General features: G+C 41.3%; 2 protein-coding genes across 3 annotated transcripts; both read left to right on the forward strand.

The window, feature by feature from the left end:
• Nucleotides 1-2,625: 2,625 nt before the first annotated feature.
• s100u (S100 calcium binding protein U) lies at nt 2,626-10,132 on the forward strand. The gene is made up of 3 exons (XM_049601961.1): nt 2,626-2,835; nt 5,561-5,691; nt 6,033-10,132. Exons 2-3 carry the CDS (start codon nt 5,572-5,574, stop codon nt 6,594-6,596), a joined length of 684 nt encoding a protein of 227 aa, XP_049457918.1. The 5' UTR covers nt 2,626-2,835; nt 5,561-5,571; the 3' UTR covers nt 6,597-10,132.
• Nucleotides 10,133-10,598: 466 nt separating this feature from the next.
• On the forward strand, nt 10,599-12,880 carry s100s (S100 calcium binding protein S). 2 transcript variants are annotated; one of them, XM_049602305.1, is made up of 4 exons: nt 10,599-10,655; nt 11,915-11,961; nt 12,309-12,462; nt 12,669-12,880. In XM_049602305.1, exons 2-4 carry the CDS (start codon nt 11,948-11,950, stop codon nt 12,861-12,863), a joined length of 363 nt encoding a protein of 120 aa, XP_049458262.1. In that variant the 5' UTR covers nt 10,599-10,655; nt 11,915-11,947; the 3' UTR covers nt 12,864-12,880. The 2 variants fall into 2 exon arrangements, with proteins under 2 accessions (XP_049458262.1, XP_049458263.1); XM_049602306.1 differs by lacking the exon at nt 11,915-11,961 and having other exon boundaries at nt 10,608-10,655.
• Nucleotides 12,881-19,789: the final 6,909 nt, after the last annotated feature.

Here is a 19,789-nt window from a genome sequence, read left to right on the forward strand (position 1 = left end):
TGCTTGCACAAAGCTGCCTGTCCAAGCATAAAGCGTAGTCTTCACTGTCTGTCACTGGGGCCTCAGTGGACTGTGTAATGGGGATATGTGGACCAAACATACCCTGTTATTTTTGGGACATTTGGAGCTTTGTCGTTTAATTGCATTGTCCTTGTTTATCTGTTAATTCTCAGTGTTATACGGTCACTTTGTGTTCATTCTGATGTCTAGACAGAGTTATGTGTGCTGGCTTGCTCCCCAGCTGTTTTATAGCCTATAGGCCTGTTTTAATTTTGTGAAAGAAAAAAGGTTCCACTAACTGATGTTAAAAAACAGAAAACAGGGATCTGTCAACAGATAAGAAAATGTGACCTTTGTATCGGAATTAAACATGCCAAGGTGCCAGTGTGGGAGGAGTGACGACGGGCAAATGAGTCAGCAGCATTAAAGCGAGGGACAAAAAGAGCAGGGCGCCCATCTCATGTAGGATGAGTGTATGTTGTCAGTGTAGGGAAGTCTCCTTAGTGGGCAGTCAAGAGCTTTCCCAGATAACCTGAGTGTGGAGGCTTGTGTATCACTTATCCTCAGAGAGAAGTGAGATTTACCGTGGGGGGGGGGGTATTTGAAAGCCCTTTCAAGAATCTGGCAGGACTGCTTTACCTCTTGCACCACTTCTGCCACCCACGCCGGCTGTCTGGTAGTATTTTCAAGATTATTTTACTCTCAAATGTGGCAGTGGGGAAAAGCTTGACCCTCAAACACAGCCGAATGTGCGTTTTAACCAGTGGTGGAATGCATTCAAGTACATTTACCCAAGCACTGTACTTAAGTAGAAACTTGAGGTACTGATACAGTATCTACATTTTATGCAGCTTTTTGCTCCTCCACTACACCTCAGAGGGAAATATTATACCATTGAGAAAATTCTCCTACTTCTTCAGCTGCATAAACTCTTTAAAACCCCTCTTGGATCAGCAGGAAAATGCACACAAAGGGCTGTTTTTCTGACAAAATGAAATACTAACTTTAAAAAACAAAACAAAAACAAACAAAAAAAAACATTACACTACACACAATACACTACACACATGTAATGATCTTATACAATATGATGCATTGCTGTAGATTGAATTACCCAACCCAGATGTCCCTGTGACATAGGCGGCTGCCAAATGTATCAAAAGTAAAAGTAAAAGTTGTGCAGTGTCCATGTTTTACTGTTATATATGATGTTTTTGGATTAGTATTACTACTGCATTCATATTTACAGTGTATTCTACTGTTGTAGATGTTTAAGGTTGGGCTAATTTTAACTTCCTTATGTACTGTTGGGTCAGTGCTGGCACGTTCGGTGCCCTGGGCAAACTTCCACTGGTGCTCCCTCTTTTTTTTCTGTGTAATGTGTAAAAATAATTGAATATAAGGAAAATGGTGGAGTGGAGTATATGTGGAGAGCAATATAGTAAGAGGAAATGGAAAGGCAGTACATAATAAAACAAAAAGTAAAAGAAGAGGAAGAAGGAAAAATGAAATGTGCACATACCATATTCTTTTATTGTTTATTGGTTGTGAGAGTTTTTCCACCGTATTTGATTTCCTATAACTTCTTTTTTTGTCTATAACAAATGTGATAGATATAAAATATACTAATAAGAGTGGCTGTTCACCTTTGCCTATGGTCCAGCACTGACCCAACAGTATATAAAGAACTCAAAATGAGCACATTGACAGCAATAAAATGCAACATACACATTAATGCAGCAGTGACATTAATCCAAAAACATTATATGTAGTAGTTACAGGGAACATTGTGTACTTCTACTTAGATACTTTCACTTAAGAGTAAGATTTAAAAAGGGCAACAGTAGGTTTAGGGATCCCCCACCAGAAAATGAATAGCATCAAACACTTAGTTTCAACAATTCTGGTGATTTTTTTATGCGGCAATTTGTGGTTGTTGGGTTTTTTCAGTTTATAGTGTAAATATTTTTATATTTGTTGAAATAAAAGTCTTCTGCAACTTTCATGCTTTTACTGTGGGATACAAATGCATATGTTCTACATACTGAGGGGGAAGTGTCCCCTGGGGCCACCCCCGCTACCCCGAAAACTACACCTGGTTTTGAGCACTGGACTATTACTTATGAGTATGTGATAGTAGCATTTTTATTTAAGTAAATGATGTAAATACTTCTTTTACCACTGGTTTTAAATGGCTTTGTGGTGAAAAGTATGATTTTGTTCACCTCTGTGACATACTTTTGGTGCATTTTGAATTTATGTCCCTTTAACACGTCTGGTATTTGCACATCCTCTCTAGAAATGACCGCCAGATTATACATGCTAGCTTTGCTTTCCGTTCCAAGGTGTCTACGTTTAGTAAGTAAAATAGTTTTGAAAGCGACAAAGCTTTGTGCGGATGAAGTAATCCCACCCGCCCTGTCTCCTCGTCCCTGCACATGAAGCCGCTCCAAGCCACAAGCCTGGCTAGTTGGCGTGAAACTGCGCAAATCACACATGACGTGAAACAGCTGGCCCGTGAGCCAAAGATAATTCCAATAAAAACCAACTTAAAGTGTTTTGATACACTTTCACTCCCTTTTCCTGACAGTTAGAGCCGCGCTCTTCCACATTCCCACTTCTCCCTCTCACTCTCCCAGGTACACGCCCTTTGACTTGTCAGGGGGAAAAGTTTTAAGGAAAGAAAAAAAAAACCTAAATCACGGAAGAGATTCTGCTGTCCTACTAGTTTGGCAAGTTCTCTGGGCTCAAAGCGGCGTAGAAAGGCGGAGAAGAGGGCAGAAACTCAAATTTGTGCACATTTATACACTTCTCTTGTCCCACAGACGGTATACGGTGAGTTGAATGCGTCTTTCTGGATTCTTTGAAGTTTCTCCAGCGTGTAAGCATTGTATTTGTTCATCGTTTTTGCCACGTTTCGATAGACTCTGCAAGAGCCATCCCATGAAACTTGGCCGCGGTCTGAGCACAGGACGAGTTTCAATGACTCCAGCCCTCAGAAAGTTTTTAAGCTCACGTTGCACTTTTAGAAAAGATGATAATAGTTAGTGGTTATTCTGCTTTTATTACTTTTTGGGTTTTATTGGCGGCGTTTGATTACCATATGCTCTCTCTGACTCTCTCGGAAAGATATTTGATATTTTGATGTAGATCAGTTGTCAAGTTGCCGTTGCAAACAGCCTATGAAAAATTGAAGTGACTTGAGGTGGCAGAGTATTAAGCTTATGTATTGTGTATCCAGTTGGCATCCGGGTCGCGCGTAAAAGCGCAATTTTGCGCAAAATCAACATTTTGCGCACAATATGTTTTTTACACAGAGGCCCCACTAGAATGACAGCTCGGCTTGCTGGGTGGATTTTGATGGAGATGTGTAGTTTATTACAACTTATTTTAACACTGGTATTTCGTATTTAAAATTGCGTATGGGTGTAATGATGATGAGTCCTGGCAAAGCTGCTGTTATGTTGCGCAACGATCAGCGATCAATTGTCTGTATTTTCAAACCAAGCTGAGGAATTAGATGAAAGACGCTGTATGTCTGCTCACCGCAATTTACAGCCACAACCTAACTTGTTCCTCTGTTAATATTTTATGCCACACGAGAGTATTGTCATTACTCTGCGCACATACCGTATCACATTCGCCCGTTTGGAAACGCAACACTCAATCTCCTTTGGGCTGTGGAGGGAAACGGGAAACCTCAGGTTGTAGGCCTGTATATTTAATTATTTGCACAGTTGTTGTTTTTTGGCCTTTTAAGACAAATAGCGGGGGATCAGTATGTCTCTTGCGTGGGACAAGATGAGGCTCTGACGTGGGAGGGGTGATGCAATGCATTTGTCGAAATTAGGGCACGTGTTGGGACTCTGTCCAAGCGGGCAATACCACCTTAAGAAAGGTCACTAGGTAAATAATGAATGTGTGAATGGACAGAAATGTCAATCCAGGAATAGAAGAAATGCCTTTGCTGGGTATTTTTGGACAGGACGCACTGAGAGCCGTTGAGGCCCTTGTGTACTCAGGCTGCTGGAGGGTGTGTCACCAACCGGTGCAGGAAGAAGTCCCCTAAAGTTCCTACAAAACACAGGCTGTGTCTCTGATATCACAGCAGCTGACCAAGACATTAAATAAGGCGATTAAAGTTTTTAAAAAGATGTGGCAAATCTATCTGTTTTATGAATCCATGCTTATAACATAATTGTTCAGTGACAGCTGTGATGACGATTAAAAAAGATACGCTTCCTCTGCTGCATGCAAACTTGTGGTTGTATTGTACCTATGTGGTGGTCAAATGGGTCACAGCAAAATCACACAGACCACGTAAATGAGCAAAATCTGAAAGGGTTCGAGTGAAATTTTAGCCTTTAATGGCCCTTTGCTACGGCGTCAGAGGTCTCTGTCACTCATGGTCTAATGAGACTAACAGGCACATGCCACTAATTGGCCACATATGCTTGAAGTGACCAGTGCTGTGGAAAAATTGCTTAGCTGGAGGGTGACACACACTTCAATAATTGAGCCATGAATTTGTCGTCTACAAACGACCATGAGCAAGATGCTCCTGCCGTGGAGATGAGGAGTCTGCAGTGTGTTTTCTCACCAGCACAAATTGTTGTTTGCTCTGCAGCATTTGAATACTGAAGCTGACAGACGAGTACAGTCGCCTTGAACATATCCTCTCACTGCTTTGGGGCAAACTAGCTCAGAGTTGGCCTGTAAATTCCTGTCTAAGTGATCTCCACAGACAGCAATGAATGGAATTCCTGCAAAGCTGTGTCACCTATTGGCATGTTTTACATTTGGAGAAATGTCTGTAGATAACCTGAACATCTGTCGACATCTAAATTTATGACTGTCTCTATGTAAGCCCTGTATGTAATGTATTGGTAGACTTAAATTATTGTGCAGGAAGTGGCTGCTAACAAAAAGCCATAAACGCCTTATCAAGCCTCATTGTCAAATAGTTTAGCGTGCATTTGTGTACAACAGCATGAAGGCTCGATAAGAAGAAAGAGCCAGCAAAGTGAAAACGAGGATGAGATAGTGGTAGGCATAGGAAGAGAGAGTGGCACTGAAAGAGAGAGGCCAGTACAGCTGGTGAGAGAGAAAGAAAGACAAAAAAGAAAGAGAGAGAGGGAGCGGAGCAGACAGGGACTAGGTAATCCCTTAGGTAATCTGAAACCCAGTCCCCTTGGTAGCTTCAGTAGATCAGATGACCTATCAAAGATCAGAACTTCCATTGTGCATCGCAGCTTGTCTCTCAATCAGACTCCCTCTCACCCTCTCCACTTATCTGACGTCACCGTCCCTCCCTTATTGCGGCTTTAGACTCAACACCTGAAACGAAAGGCCTCGCAGAGACACGAGGACATCCTCTGTTTCATTTTCCACTGGACGTGCCTATCACTTGAATGTGTTTTGAATCAGACCGTCTTGGAACTTCCTGTCTCACACTGCACACTACAGCAGCAACATGTTTAATCACTCAGCCTGCAGTTTGTGACTCTGTCTATCTGTCTAACTATCTGACACCACTGTCTTGACCTCTTCCTTTTCCCAGAGAGAGGAGTCATGGAGGCTGCTATTCAGACCATGGTGAAGGTCTTCCTGAAGTCAACCAAAGGAAAGGAGAGTCTAGGAAAGAGTCAATTCCAGAGCCTTGTCAAGAACCAGCTCTCCAACATCCTTGCGGTTAGGAAATCTTTATTGAACCTCTCTGAAATATTACCAACGCTTATATTATGTAACCACCTCACAGAAAAGCACATTTTGCATTAGCACTGACTAGTTTTAACCTGTTTAGGTTTTTAACATGAGCATTGTGACCAAATGGGGGTGTAATATACAGAAGGTGAATGGGGGAAGGTGATCTGATATGATAGAGTGACATTCATCAGCATTATAATGGAGATAGAGCCACTGATAGAGGGTCATTTACTTATTGAGTGTGGTGATTTCACCAGTGGGAGTCCAGGTAATGTTACTAATCATCATGCTTGATTGTTTCATGGTTGTGTGTGCCTACTCTCCAGGACACGGACAGCAAGGAGGCGGTCAACAATATGGGCCAGGGACTGGATGCCAACCAGGATGGCAAGGTTGGTTTTGAGGAGTACCTGAAGCTGGTCGGCTACCTGGCAGTCTCGCTCAGCGATCAGCGCAGTCTCGCCAAAGAGGAGCCAGCCCAAAATGCTGCGTCTGGACAAGTGGCACAAAGCACCCCAGAAAAAGAGGAAGAGAAGCCAGAAGCAAATGCAGAGCCAAAGGCGGAAGCAAAGCCAGAAGCAAATGAAGAGTCAAAGGTAGAAGTAGTTAGTGTTGTAAAGGTAGTAGAAGAAAATGCAGATGGAAAGGTAGAAACAATGGTAGAAGTCAAGTCAGAGGTGGAGGCAGACCCTGAGGCGATAAAGGAAGCTGAGAAGCAAGCAGCAGCAGTGGCGGAGGCAGCATTAGAGGAGGCAGCAGCTGCAGCGGGAGTGGTCGTGAAAGAAGAGGATAAGAAGGAGGAAACAGAAAAGGTGGTAGAAGCAGTGGAGAAGCTGCCTGCAGCTGTGGAGGAAGAAGTGGAGAAGAAGACAGATGAGGCCACCTCATAGGGGACAATCCATTCATTCATAAAGAAAAGAAATCACACTACATGCTTAATTCAGCACTACACAAAACACAGCATTAATGCCAAAATATGTCGGTAAGCCACTAAAAAATTTTCAAGTTAATTCAGCTTTGACAATATCAGTAAAAGTTCAAACACTACAAACCCAGCTCTGAAGAAACCCCATTCCTTGAATATCATAAAAATAAATACATGTACATGACAGTAGAATCATTGCTTTGTACTACTCATTACCACTATGATCATACGTACAGCATGTGCATCCCACTATATAGCACATTTACCTCATTATGATAGTATGATAGCATGTGAACGTACACTATCATATGCATGCCATATCCCTGTGAAAACTTTACTGCAAAATATGATTTACCTGCAGCAGCACACTGACACATGTGACCAAAGTGTCACTGCAGCCAAGTTTAAATACTGTCCTGTCCCCACTTCAATCTTTGTCTGGGCCTTTTCTTCAACTCCTCTACACTACTTACTAGACCTGTACATTGGTTTGTGGTAAAACATCTGCAGGAATAGTTGTAGATTTTGGTAAATGTGCTCCTTAGTTTTCTTGCTTAGAGTTGGATGAAATGATTGACACCACCCTATTAGCCGGTTAGCTCATTTTAGCGTAGCGACTGGAAACAGGGTGGAAACAGCAAGCACGGCTCTCTTTGAATGCAACAAAATCCACCAACCAGTACCTATAAAGCTTACAATGCTATCTCTATCTAGGCAGTTTCATTTTTGTTTTTGTGTAACAACAAGCGAGCTTTAGAGTTGCTGGTAGGTGGATTTTGTTAGCAAGGCCAAGCTAGCGGTTTCTCTGTTTCCAGTGTTCATGCTAAGCTAACTGGCTGCTAGCTGTAGCCTCATATTAACTGAACAGACATGACAGTGGTATTAAACTTCTCATCAAGCTGTTGGCAAGAAATCTTATAATTCATCCACAATGTCAAACTCTACCTATAATGGTAGCATGGAAATCTGTCACACTATACACAACACTATATCTTTTTCTTTTTTTAAACATTCTCATTTTTTAACTCACAGTGCTATGGAGCTGACTTGGCATGACAATAAACACATTGTTTTGCTGAAGCTTTGCATTACTATAGCCCATATTAATACACCCTCACACCTCATCTGCCTTCTAATCTACTTTATCGGCTCTCTGTCTCTTTTTAATTTCTGTAATTCCCAGAGAGGTTCACTTCATCTTAATGCTGCAGTTTGTTCTGCTCACTTGCAGTCAGCCAAGGATTAGGAACTGGAAGATTAAGCATGGCTCTTGGCTAAATAATTTAGTTTCGTGAATGGGATCCACACCAAAGGACCCTTAGGGTCGAAAGGGAGCCCAAAATAGTATCATGGGAGCAGGCTGGTGACATATGGCTCGGCGAGAGTATTCATGCAGCCTAATCCACCTAGATTAGGACTGGTAGAGAAGAACAAGATAACAAACACCAAGAAGTAAAGAAGCCCATAAGAGGTGTCACCTGGTGGAAGATACAGTTAATTTGCTTTGTGTCTTGCAAACCAAATGGTATTTCAATGGTTATCGATCCATAAATGTACTGGATGCTACATTATCTGGAGTAACCGAAACTTGCTAATTGTTGCTTGTTGTTTTCTGCTGGTCTTTCGGGTTTGCGTGCTTGTTTGTCAGTCACACCCTCAGTTTTAAGACCCTGTTTGACCTGCAACTGGATCCTTGTGTCACAGGCATTGGGCAACTACTGGATAAGACATTTGATGGGTAACACACCCTAGGACACAAACAATTACATGAAAGCAATCCTGAGCTCTAGTGATCCTGCCCATTAGATGAGGTGATAATGTCAGTGAGAGGTTGTGCTTTTGTAAGCAAAAAAAAAAAGAAGAATACTGAGCCATAAATATGAATCTATGTGGTGTGATCTTGTACAACAGGCTAATACATAAAATGTTGCATGCTATCAGAAACGTATTTCTACTAATTACATTATTGGAATTATTGTGGCCAAATATTTAAGTTCAACATGGCCTCTTTATATTTAACTTTTTTAACCTCACTCTTTCTTGTTCGGACCACTATGGAGATCACTTGAAAAAACATTGTCACATTATATGCAATTTGTTAATTACAATTTAATGATTTGTAAATTGTCTCATCATCAATAATGCAGTCATGAGAAAAAGGCTCATGTTTCAGGCCTGCTATATCTGCACCTGGCCAGCTCGCGTAGTGCTTAAGGCACACACATTTTGGGCACACTACCAAATGTGCACCTTATGCACTGTAGTAGCACCTGGCACTTCAAACTGCTCAGCAGTAAAATTGGCAAGACAAATAAACCTGAGTCATGTGGTCACCCTGCCTCACTGCGACACTCCCATTGTAAATACTGTCATTTACACTCACTCTGCTCAGCCTTTATACTCGTAGTACACTGTGTTTTCTGCATGCTCTATTACTAACAAAATTATTGGACATTTTGGGCTATTTAGGCTATATTGTTATTTCTTTTTATTGAAACCTATATTCTTTTTATATCAAAACATTTTCTAATCATGGTACTTCCTGTGAATAATGGAAACATATCACTCTCTTGCACCATCTACAGCCAGCTTTCTGTTCAACATGTACATAGGCCTCAGGTATTTGCATCTTTTCTATATCTGTAAATTTCTATACATACATAGATATGTATAGATATAGATGCATACCTTATTGCTATTCCCTATGGGCCAGGCGAGTTTTGTGCAGCTTTGTGTTCTTTCTTTGCTCTCAGCCAATCATCATAAGCAAAATTATGGTTAAAAAGAAACTGGATAAAGCAAAAATCACGTTTAAAATGACTGGACTTGTACTTGCAACAGATTTCTGAATTTAGCGTGAACAGACCTGAATTAAACGTCATCTGGAAATTATTCTATCGCAGCTAATGCTTTCTTTTGGCCTATTTGGAACAGCGGATGGACGGAGTGAACTGTGAGAGCTACGTTTTTTTTTTTACAAAGTGGTTGAATTGTCTGCACCGGCAGTTTTTTGTTACTGTCCCATAGTGTGAACCCCACCCAGCCTTAACTCTGTGTAGATTAAAAACATGCTGGAACAAAACGCAGCAGATTTGCAGTGGGGAGTGTTTGCAGCCAGATTTTTCATTGACACACAATAAGTCTCATTCATTTTGTGACACACTAGATGAAGATAAAAAAGCCTGTGTTTAGAATCCTCCCAGCAGATGCGAAAAAGTGTACATACAAGTATATGGATGTGCTTTTGGGTAAAAGTGTTTGTGATTATGGGACCATTCCCAGGATATTGTGCAGGCTTTCATCATTGTGTGTTGATGTACTCTGCATATTTCCTGCCAAGTACTAGAGGGTGTGTTTGCTAAGCAGTTGGACACAGTCCACTGTCATGTCCAGTAAACTCCACTATGCTTGTATTTCAACTTCATATGTAATGCTGTATCATTTTTGCTAATTCTATGTAACGTGTAATGGCTAATATTGAATAAAACTGTGACGATACTATATTCTTATTTGTGTGGCCTGCTATGTGCTCCATTACTTGCAAGAATCTGGTTACTATGTGCATGCATAGGTGTAGATTTCGAGGGGGGTGCAAAGGTGACACGTCTCTCTCTATATTTAGAACACGTGCATGTAGCATAAGACTTGAATTTTGACAAAATGAAAGACAATCAAACCAAACATTTATGCACGAAAATAAGTGTTTCATTCCCAAAATATTTTCTGGCAGAGGACCCCCAATCCCCGTTACAAATGTGTGCCCCCAATGTTGAAGTAAAACCTACATTCTTGTGTGCACATGTCTGTGTGATGGAGAGAGAGCACCTGCAAAGAGAGAGAGAATAGAGAAATAGAGGTATGTAAGATTGAAGGAGTTTGGGGGGGGGTGCGGAGGAGGAGGAGGAGACGGAAGAGGGGCAGGTGATATTTAAGCCACTGGCAAACTCTCTCCCCATCCATCTCTGCCTTGGCTCAGTCCCCTGCACCTCTTCAAAGACAAAGGAGGCCCTCCATCAACACTCAGGTAAAACAGACAGCATGGAGGGGTTTCTCTACTGCACTTTCTCCTCTCTAACTAATGAAGGTTTACCTGTGAAGTAAATTGAAAGCATTTTATCTGCCATGCAACTGCAGGAAATAAATGGAACATCAAAAAAAAAAAAAAACTTTGCAGCAGGACACTGAGTAGTGGGTGCTCAGTGGAGGACTTCATTTCAACTTTTTTTTCTTGTTGAGGTACTTTCTATTGATGTGCAAGCTTTGATAGGAGCATGACAGGGAATTTATGCATCAAACAAGTGAAGCCAGTAGGGATTTATGGCAAAGCAGTGTTAAGAAATGACAATATACTGGCACTGATGTAGAATAAAATATGCAAAATATGTGACATGAATTTACCAAAGCATTAGTAAATCAGTATTTCCTGCACTCATTTTTTAAACACGGCTTTTACTTTATATGTCACTCAGTGTAGATACTGCTCCATCATCAAGCTTACATAGTGCATATTCATTATAGTCAATATTGTGTTACTGATGGCATTTTCGTCTCCATGGTTTCCTATTGTATTGTGTCAGTCAATGAGACAGATGACCCCTATAGATTTTCCAGTTAGCCAGCTTTGGTGTCCACCTGCCTCATCTTTTGTCTCCGCCGCTTCCAGCTCTGACCTCTCCGGCACAATGCTCCGCAGCATGACGAGAGGCAATAACCGGGTGACTGATATTAAGCATCCCTGTCTCCCTTTGTAATAGCTGATAGTTAATAAATCATGCACAGGGATTGGTTGACAGATTGATTGTGTCCCCTCAGTGTTCTGTGCAATTATGGATTAGCCTCAAAATAATGCCAATTAATTTTTATTTTTATAAAGCTAGAGCCCTAAATAGATGTGAGGTTGAAGGCTGAATGTGACTAAGCAAGTGTGGAAGTGAATGTGTGCCGTCACCTGTATGCATGAAGTATGCTGGCACCTCAGGTTACTCAGCTTCTGAACGTGATTACCTCCTGAGTTTTGTGTTTCTCTCCCGGCTTCCATCTTGAATGACGCGGCTGTTACATGATTAACAGACAGAGAAAATGTTTAACACTGAAACTGCTTTTCACCGATACCACAGTCTTAATTGTTGCATGCATCATCCATTCAGCTTGCAAGAGCAATAACCCAGGAAGCGGACTTTCAAAACAGCTCAGATGTTCTTTAAACTATCTTTGAGGTAACATGTAGAGTGCTTTTCTAACTCTGCATCATTGACAGTGACTTATCTGTGTCTGTGTGTGCAGTCTCTCCACAAGTCCAGCACAAGAAGCTCCAAGATGCCGGACACAATGTGTGTAAGATTGTTCGAAAAGCTTTTCCAAAGCTATCCTCCATCTTTTCCATCCAAACCTCTGAAATGTAGAAAACAAGTAAGGTCACACACACACAGTGACCACGCTACTTAAACTAGGGTTAGCAATAGCCTCTGCGCTACATGCAGAGCGCTATTCAACTCTGTTATGTAGACATAGGAAAACATCTTTCCTTCCATCCATTCATCCATCCATCTGCCTCTTCAACTATTACTTTGACTTGGAGGTGGCTTCACCCTTGACTGCCATGTGACCGCACATGCAGCTGGGGCTGGAGCGGGCATTTTGCAACGGAGTCTGACCTTTTGACCCGATTCCTTTGCAGCATGTCCAAGGAGCCCAGTTCCAACCTGGAGAGTGCCATGCAGATGCTCATAAAGACCTTCCACAAGTACTCTGGGAAGGAGGGCGACAAGTACACGCTCAGCAGGGGGGAACTGAAGGAGCTGCTACTAGAGGAGCTGGGGACTTACTTAGGGGTAAGAGAAGGAGTGTGTGAGGAGGCAAATATGTAGTTGTACCCTAACGCACTGGTGCAGTTTGCAAATATGCGACACATGAGTGAAGGTATGCGCTCACATACTCAGAGGAGCAAGTTCAGACAAGCTTGTGCAGTGGTGTATGCCCACACACACTCATAGCACAGAATGCATTCTTAACTCTCTCTGTTCCCCCTCTCTGACAGGGCTCCAAAGATAATGAAGCGGTTGAGAAGGTGATGAACGACTTGGACGCCAACAACGACGGGGAGGTGGACTTCACTGAGTTCATCATCCTGATGGGCGCCCTCACCGTTGCCTGCAACGACTTCTTCCTGGATTGCAAGACAGATGAGAAACCGAAAGACGACAAAGGCGAGTCGGCGGAGAAGAAAGCTTGAATCAGTGCAAGAGAGGAAGGGGGGAGTAAAGTGGGAGGGAGAGGTGGAAAGAAGGGGTAGGGGAGGGGGGTGGGGAGGAGGAGGGGGAGAGAACAGAGTGAAGGAGGACAGAGTTGCAATGGATTTTTGTCTTGTGCAATCCGTAAACACTACAACTACACACAAGGAGAGCAGTCCAGCAGTTTGTGGATTCACAGCACACGGGGCATTCAGCAGGAGTAGGGTTTTCTCCTCGGCAACAGTTTGTCATACCACAGCATATCCGGAGCTAGTTGCACTCAAAGCAGAGAGTGACTTTACACACAGAACAGGGTATACTTCAACTTCTATCAACTCAAATAGAGCAGCTTAGACGGTTCTTGTATGTTCTGAATAGTGCACTGGAAAGAAAGGAAGTTTTGCAGAACGCACACCAGAATGTTTGAGCACTTCTTGCACATGAATAATTTGTGGACATATATTACAGATTATCATATAATTGTATGTACTCAGCGTTGAACAATATGATTTATCCCCTTTTTCTGCACATATTTTGTAATCCTTTTTGGTAATAACCAATGCCTTCTTCAAAATATTAAACATGACATCTAACCAGTAATTAATTGTAGTGTGTTTTGGTTTCACCTACTTAAAGGGATACTTCAGATTTTTTAAGTGGGGTTGTATACATACAGTAGATATCGGTGTTTGCACAGAAGTTAAGCTATGTACTGCTGTGGAGGGGTCAGCAACAAAACGTATTTTAGCCACCTAAAAAAATCAATATCAGTTTAAGTGTATACTGTATTTAGAATATTTTCCACAGCTTTACCTTGCCGCCAGACATGATTTCCAGTGTCGCTCTCTTCAAAGCCAGACTCTACTGAGAAAAACAATGATTTAAAATTACTGAACACAGGAGCTGCTGGCCTCAAACAATTATCTTGTTTGTGTTATTGTATGACTGGTGTTTGAAACAGTTAGCTCAGATTCACCAGAGTCACACAATAACATAAATGAACTGACTGGAACAGCGCTAGACCAGCAGCTCCCGTATTTAGCGAGCTAAAATGTCTGTTTTTGTCCATGGAGTTTGGTTCCTTTGACGAAAGCATAGATGTGGAACTGAAGCTGTTAAGGGCTTCCCTGTCAGAACAGGCTGTCTGGTGGACAGGTTAAGTGGTAAAAATAACTGTCAATATAGAGTACATTCAAATGGATATTGATTCATTTAAGTGGCTTAAATACACATCGTTGCTGGCCCCCATCCACAGCAGTACATTGCTTAGCATCTGTGTCACACTCCAACCTGCTTCTCCAAACTGGGGGCGAGTTGACTGACATCTACTGTGTAGAAAACACTGACTATGAATACCTTGTCGAACCCACTACTACTTCAAAAAATCCGTACTATCCCTTTAAATCCCTCATGCTGCACAAGCATTTGTCGACATGTCAGGCATGAATTGCTGCACCTGGAAATCACGTTGAATGGCGCAGAGAGCAACAATGCCAGCAAATTGTGAGTGTGTTGGTGTGTGAACGTCCATGTCTCTCTCTCTCTCTCTCCCTGTGTGTGTGTGTGTGTGTGTATTGGGGATTCCCACAGAGTAAACTGCTCCAGCTCACACATCCTGCCAACAATATCCTGCAAGTCTTGTTCCACTAGATATAAGCTGACCCAGATGTTTGACTTGGATCTGCATGGAAAACTTCTTCAAAAGAGAGGGAGAGACAGAGGGAGGAGAGGAAGAGGGAGATAGAAAGAGAAAGAGAAGGGGTGTGAGGGCAGATAAAGAGTGCGTGTGTGTGTGTGTGTGTGTGTGTGTGCGTGTGCGTGTGTCTGCGTGTGTTTGTGAATGAAGGAAGGACTGCATTGGCGGGGAGTGAATCCAATTTATGGAGTACATTAGTCAAGTATGTAACTTGGAAAGCAGTGGTATAATCACAGAGGAATGTTCAAGTTGCTGTGACTGTTAGCACACTTAGTGTCCCTCAGTGTCAAACACACACACACACACACACACACACACAGATCAGTAAATCAACACATCTTCTTCCACCTCATTGGCTTCTACAGCTGCTTGTCAGTTTTAAAGACGAAATGCTGAGCAGCTGAATCACAGATCCTCTCCTCTCAACTGGAAGGATTTCTTTACTCATCGGTGTAATTGTGCTTGAACACTAATGAGCCTCCTCTTCTTACCTTCAGCAATATTACTGTAAGAAACTGACGCCAGGTCAGCCAGCGTCTATGGGCGGGGTTCATCCTATCTGCTTTCATTCCTCGGCCCCGCTGTGTTCTCTGAAGGCGTCCTCTGATTGGACGCTTTGAATATTTGTGCTTGAAGTGCCTGCCCTGCAGATAGGTAAACAATTCAAAACAAAACAGTGTCTGTGGCTGTTAACCCTGTTGTAGCCTGAAGGGAGACAAACAACCTGTGATGACTGTTAACAGCCTTGGTTACCTGTTTTCTCGTTCCAAAGGAGCAATAAAACTGCTGCTTTCATGCACGACAAAAGACAGAAAACAAAAAACATCTTATGGAGAAGGAGAAGAGAGATTAAATGACGTTGAAAAACATGTGTTACAATCCTAAAGGTAATGAATAAGGAAACTGCAGATGCATTACTTAAAAAAAGGGAATTATTTAATATGCTAAGGGGAACAGTTGCAAAAGTCAAACTGCCACACACATAGTTTAAGTACAGTGGTGGATAAAGCATTCAGATCCTTTACTTCAGCACGTCATGTTGTAACAATGCTGTGGTTAATGCACTGTTAGTTTTAGGCACAAAACCACTTGGTTAGGATTGGAAAAAACATCATGTTTTGGCTTAAAATACACAGTTTTAGACTGTGTAAAATAATGGACATAGCCACCATGATGTCATTCATTGGTTTGTGGACTGCTGTTTTAAAGCCACAAGCCCTGGCCATCTCCTCCTTGTTTTTTTGGAGCCAGAAGTGACCATATTTGGACAAGAGGGTGGAGCTGTGGAGGAGCAAGGAGTGGATTATATTGAGACTGATCATTTTGGAGCCAGTCTCAAGTGGCCATTTAAAGAACTGCAGTTTTTGGCACCTCCACATTGGCTTCAATTTTCAGACCCTCAGGTTGCTGTTTGGTTTTGCTATTACAAACACTGCTGAAAATGTACCAAATGGTTGTAAAAAACAAACAAACAAAATTAAAAAAAAAAAAAAAAGCTTATATTTGTTGTTACAAACACCTCTGGACATGACCCAAACTGTCATTAAAAAATACTTGTTTTTGTTGGTTCAAATTGTGGTCTGCTGCTTTCTGCTGCTTGACATCAGTGTCATCTACCCCTCCTCCTCCTGATGAGAGAGTCAGCTCATATACATATACATACATAAACATCTGAACTACGTCATACATATGAAACAAACAACAAAAACAAATGTAACATATTTGTGGTATAATGCCAAAAACTCCAAATAATTCCAAACTGTACTCCAAGTTATGCATTATATAATATTATGTTATTATATTGTTAATAGTGGCGCATCAACACCAAAGTTTCATCTTAATTCTGTAGCTTATCAACCTCTTCAAAGGGAGACATGATAAATATGGTCAAATTTAGAGACAATAGGCACAAATATTTTGTGGTTTTGTGTCTCTTTTCAGATCCTTTGAATCTCTCTGTGGTCAGTTTGAGTATTTCCTGGTTGGTGCATGTTACAGTAATTTGAGTTACACTTTGCAAATGAGGACCAGGGGGGCCCTTGACACTTTTGGCCCCTGAGCTTGTGCCCAGTAGCCCCACTCAGTAGTACATTCATGATGAGTGGTCATGAGATAATCAGTGGGATAGGAAAGACAAGAAGAGCAAGAGCACTATTGTGATATAAATGTACATGAATTCATATAAAATGTAGCGCAGTAAAAAAACTACACTATTTCTCTGTGAAATGTTGAGGAGTAAAAGTATTAAATAACACCAAATGGAAATACAGCTACCTAAAAATTGTACTTTAGCACAGAGTAAATTCACTTAGCTGTAGGAGGATTACAAATCATGCCATTGTCTTATAATTTAAAAGAGTAGTGTTTAGACTGCTGAGTAGAATTATGAAAGGCTTTGTCTTTCACATATAATAAGTGTTATTTTGTACATACTTAAGACTACATGTCTATTTTGTATTCAAATGAGAGTGGGCTGATATTTGTTCAGTTGATTTTTGGGCTGGTAATTGAGGTGTAGCAGTTGTGGGACAGGGCGAGACAGACATCCTCCCAGAGTTATGCTCCAGGGCAGTTACTTAATTTTCAGTCACACAGCCTCTTCAACCACACTTGGACAAACAATGGCTCGAGGACATCCTGCAAACAGTATCTAAAGCCACGCCTGACCTTACAAGGTGAGCCGTTTCAGGCTAAAAGGCAAGAGTCTCTGTTGATGGATCACACGTGGCAGGTGCTGCCTGTGTGAGGAGAGGAGATGAGCAACACAAAGCCAGGCCATGTCACTGGCTCTGTGCCTGAAGCATCTGATAAGGAAGGCAGGGACACTTCGGTTACCAACAGAGCAGGTCAAGCGACACCCAGATGTCAAGCCGCCACGTCCATCAGGCAGCGCTCACGTCAAGCTGTCATGAAAGCCCGAGCAGCGATTGCATGAGAGTAGAGTGACATACATGTGAGAACAAAATGAAATCATTCATTCAAGTATACAGTAGCATAGATGGCTCCAGGTCTATATCATGTGATGATTAATTCCTTTCCAGGTGTAGCTTGCTTTCTCTTGGGCAGAATTTGAGAAGGCCCGCTTTCCTCAGGTTCATGAAATCCATCTTGCTAGAATACCGGAGGGAGACCTTATGGCTGCAGCACTGCCAGAGAGGAGTCAGGAGACATATGAGTTACAAGGACCTGGCATTTCTGATTCATAAAGAGCGTGCTTTGATATAACAGGCAGTGGTGGAAAGTAACTAATCACATTTACTCAAGTACTGCACTGGCCCTGGCTCTATGATTTAGGGGGGTTAACTGGCAGAAATGGTATATAATATAATAAGTATGTTTTCTAATTACGCTGAAAGTAAGAATTGTTGTGCTTTTGTTTATATCTACACTGGCAACAGGTCCTCATCCATGGAGATCGCCATGTTATGCCACCATGTTTCTACAGTAGCCCACAAACACTGGCTCCAGGGCCATTCATGTTTCATGTCGGTCATCACAGTTGGAGGGCCCTTGCGATAAGCAGCATTGAAAAAACACACATTTGTAAATGTGAAGCAGCTTTGTTCAGTGTTTATACCAGTTTAAATCAACTACCCATGCGTTTTGGAGAAGAGGAGACCTCTGTGGATATTTTGACTCCTGGTAAAACCTCCTGAACAACAAACACTGAAGGAAATCTAACCAAGAGAAGTTTCAGCTGGTTGCAATCTGCAGTACTCACCACTTAATGCCCCTAAATCCCTCTAAATCTACCACACTGTACCTTTAAGTACAATTTTAAGGTACTTGTAGGGGAGACTGGGGTTGGTTGGTGCACTTTTAACTCTGTGCTGTTTTTGTCTGTAATTATTTATGTTAGAATACGCAACCAGCAGCAAATAAAAAACAGAGCTTTCAGCTATAAATATGTTTTAATGTACACAAATGTTTTCTTAAATTAGGCGAATCATGATTAAAGTGATGTTGTTCATCAGGGGGTTTCTTAAAATGATAAAAAGCTATTGTTGCAAAAAAGAGAAGCAACCAGTTGACACAATTTTAACATTTGATTTAAACAGAAAACATGAACATTTAATTGAATATCTGCCCATTTATTAACACATTTGTAAAGTAATTTTATCAGAAGGAATATCTAATTACTTTTACCACTGACCATTCAACATAATAATAATTATAAACAGTCAGAATAGTTTTAATCTCTAGAAATACCCCAACAAAATATACTGTACACTAACATGCGCTAACCAATCCCGCTCGCATTGGACCCAACTCTGTGATGAAATTATGTTTGCCAGCTGCCATCCCTCATCACACACTTTCAAATCTTATATCAAAATGTTGTCGATTCCTTTCTTTATTAACCAGAAGTAACACATTTCCAATATCTCAGTTTTACAGTTTAATAAATTGGTTCACAGAGCACTTCTTAACTTTGCACACTATAAAAATAAAATGTCAGTCTCATCAGAAAACATCTGTGACTTTCAGATGTTTTAACATATAGATGAGTGTAGGTGAAGAAAGCAAACATTTTGATGTTACATTTCAGTTTCTGTGAGCTTCAAACCAAGCAGTACTTCTACTTTGCTGCATTTCAGTAGGAAACATTGTTCTTTTCACTACCCTACATTTGTCTTCCTACTTTTTAGATAAAAAAAAACCAAACATATTATAATGTCATGAAATACACCACGCTGTTAAAGAGTATACCACTGGTTCCTTATCTTCTCTGCTTGTGTGTGTAGTTGGAGCTTCTTGTCACATTTCAGATGTCTATAAGTTGTTTGCACTTCCACTGAAGACACAATTCCCCTCTTACTCCCCTCTTAAACTTTCACATGGTTTCATTTACAAACCTGTTGAAATGATCCAATATTTTTTTAAAAAAAAGAGAGAGAGAGAGAGATTAGGGAAAAGCCAAGAAATGAAGGGGGAAAAAATCTGTAGCATAAATATTTTCCCCTTTTTTCTTCCCACTCCATTAATCATCTCATGGCTCCTCAGATCAGTCTGGGAACCGCTGGAGTAAACTCCTGGACAGCTAGCTCCACTCCAGCCTGCTACAACAGTAAAATACTGTTTACAAATTGATTCATCAGTGCTAAAAATGTAATAATGTCATAAGTACTTTTACTTTTGATATTTTAAGTCAGGGATGTTGAAAGTTTTGTTGACTGGGTGTCTATTAAAGGAGCCAGCATATGAGTGCAACACAGAAAAAGTGCAGTGCAG

The sequence above is a fragment of the Epinephelus fuscoguttatus genome, linkage group LG17 (genome assembly GCF_011397635.1).
Source record: "Epinephelus fuscoguttatus linkage group LG17, E.fuscoguttatus.final_Chr_v1".
Classification (NCBI taxonomy): domain Eukaryota; kingdom Metazoa; phylum Chordata; class Actinopteri; order Perciformes; family Serranidae; genus Epinephelus; species Epinephelus fuscoguttatus.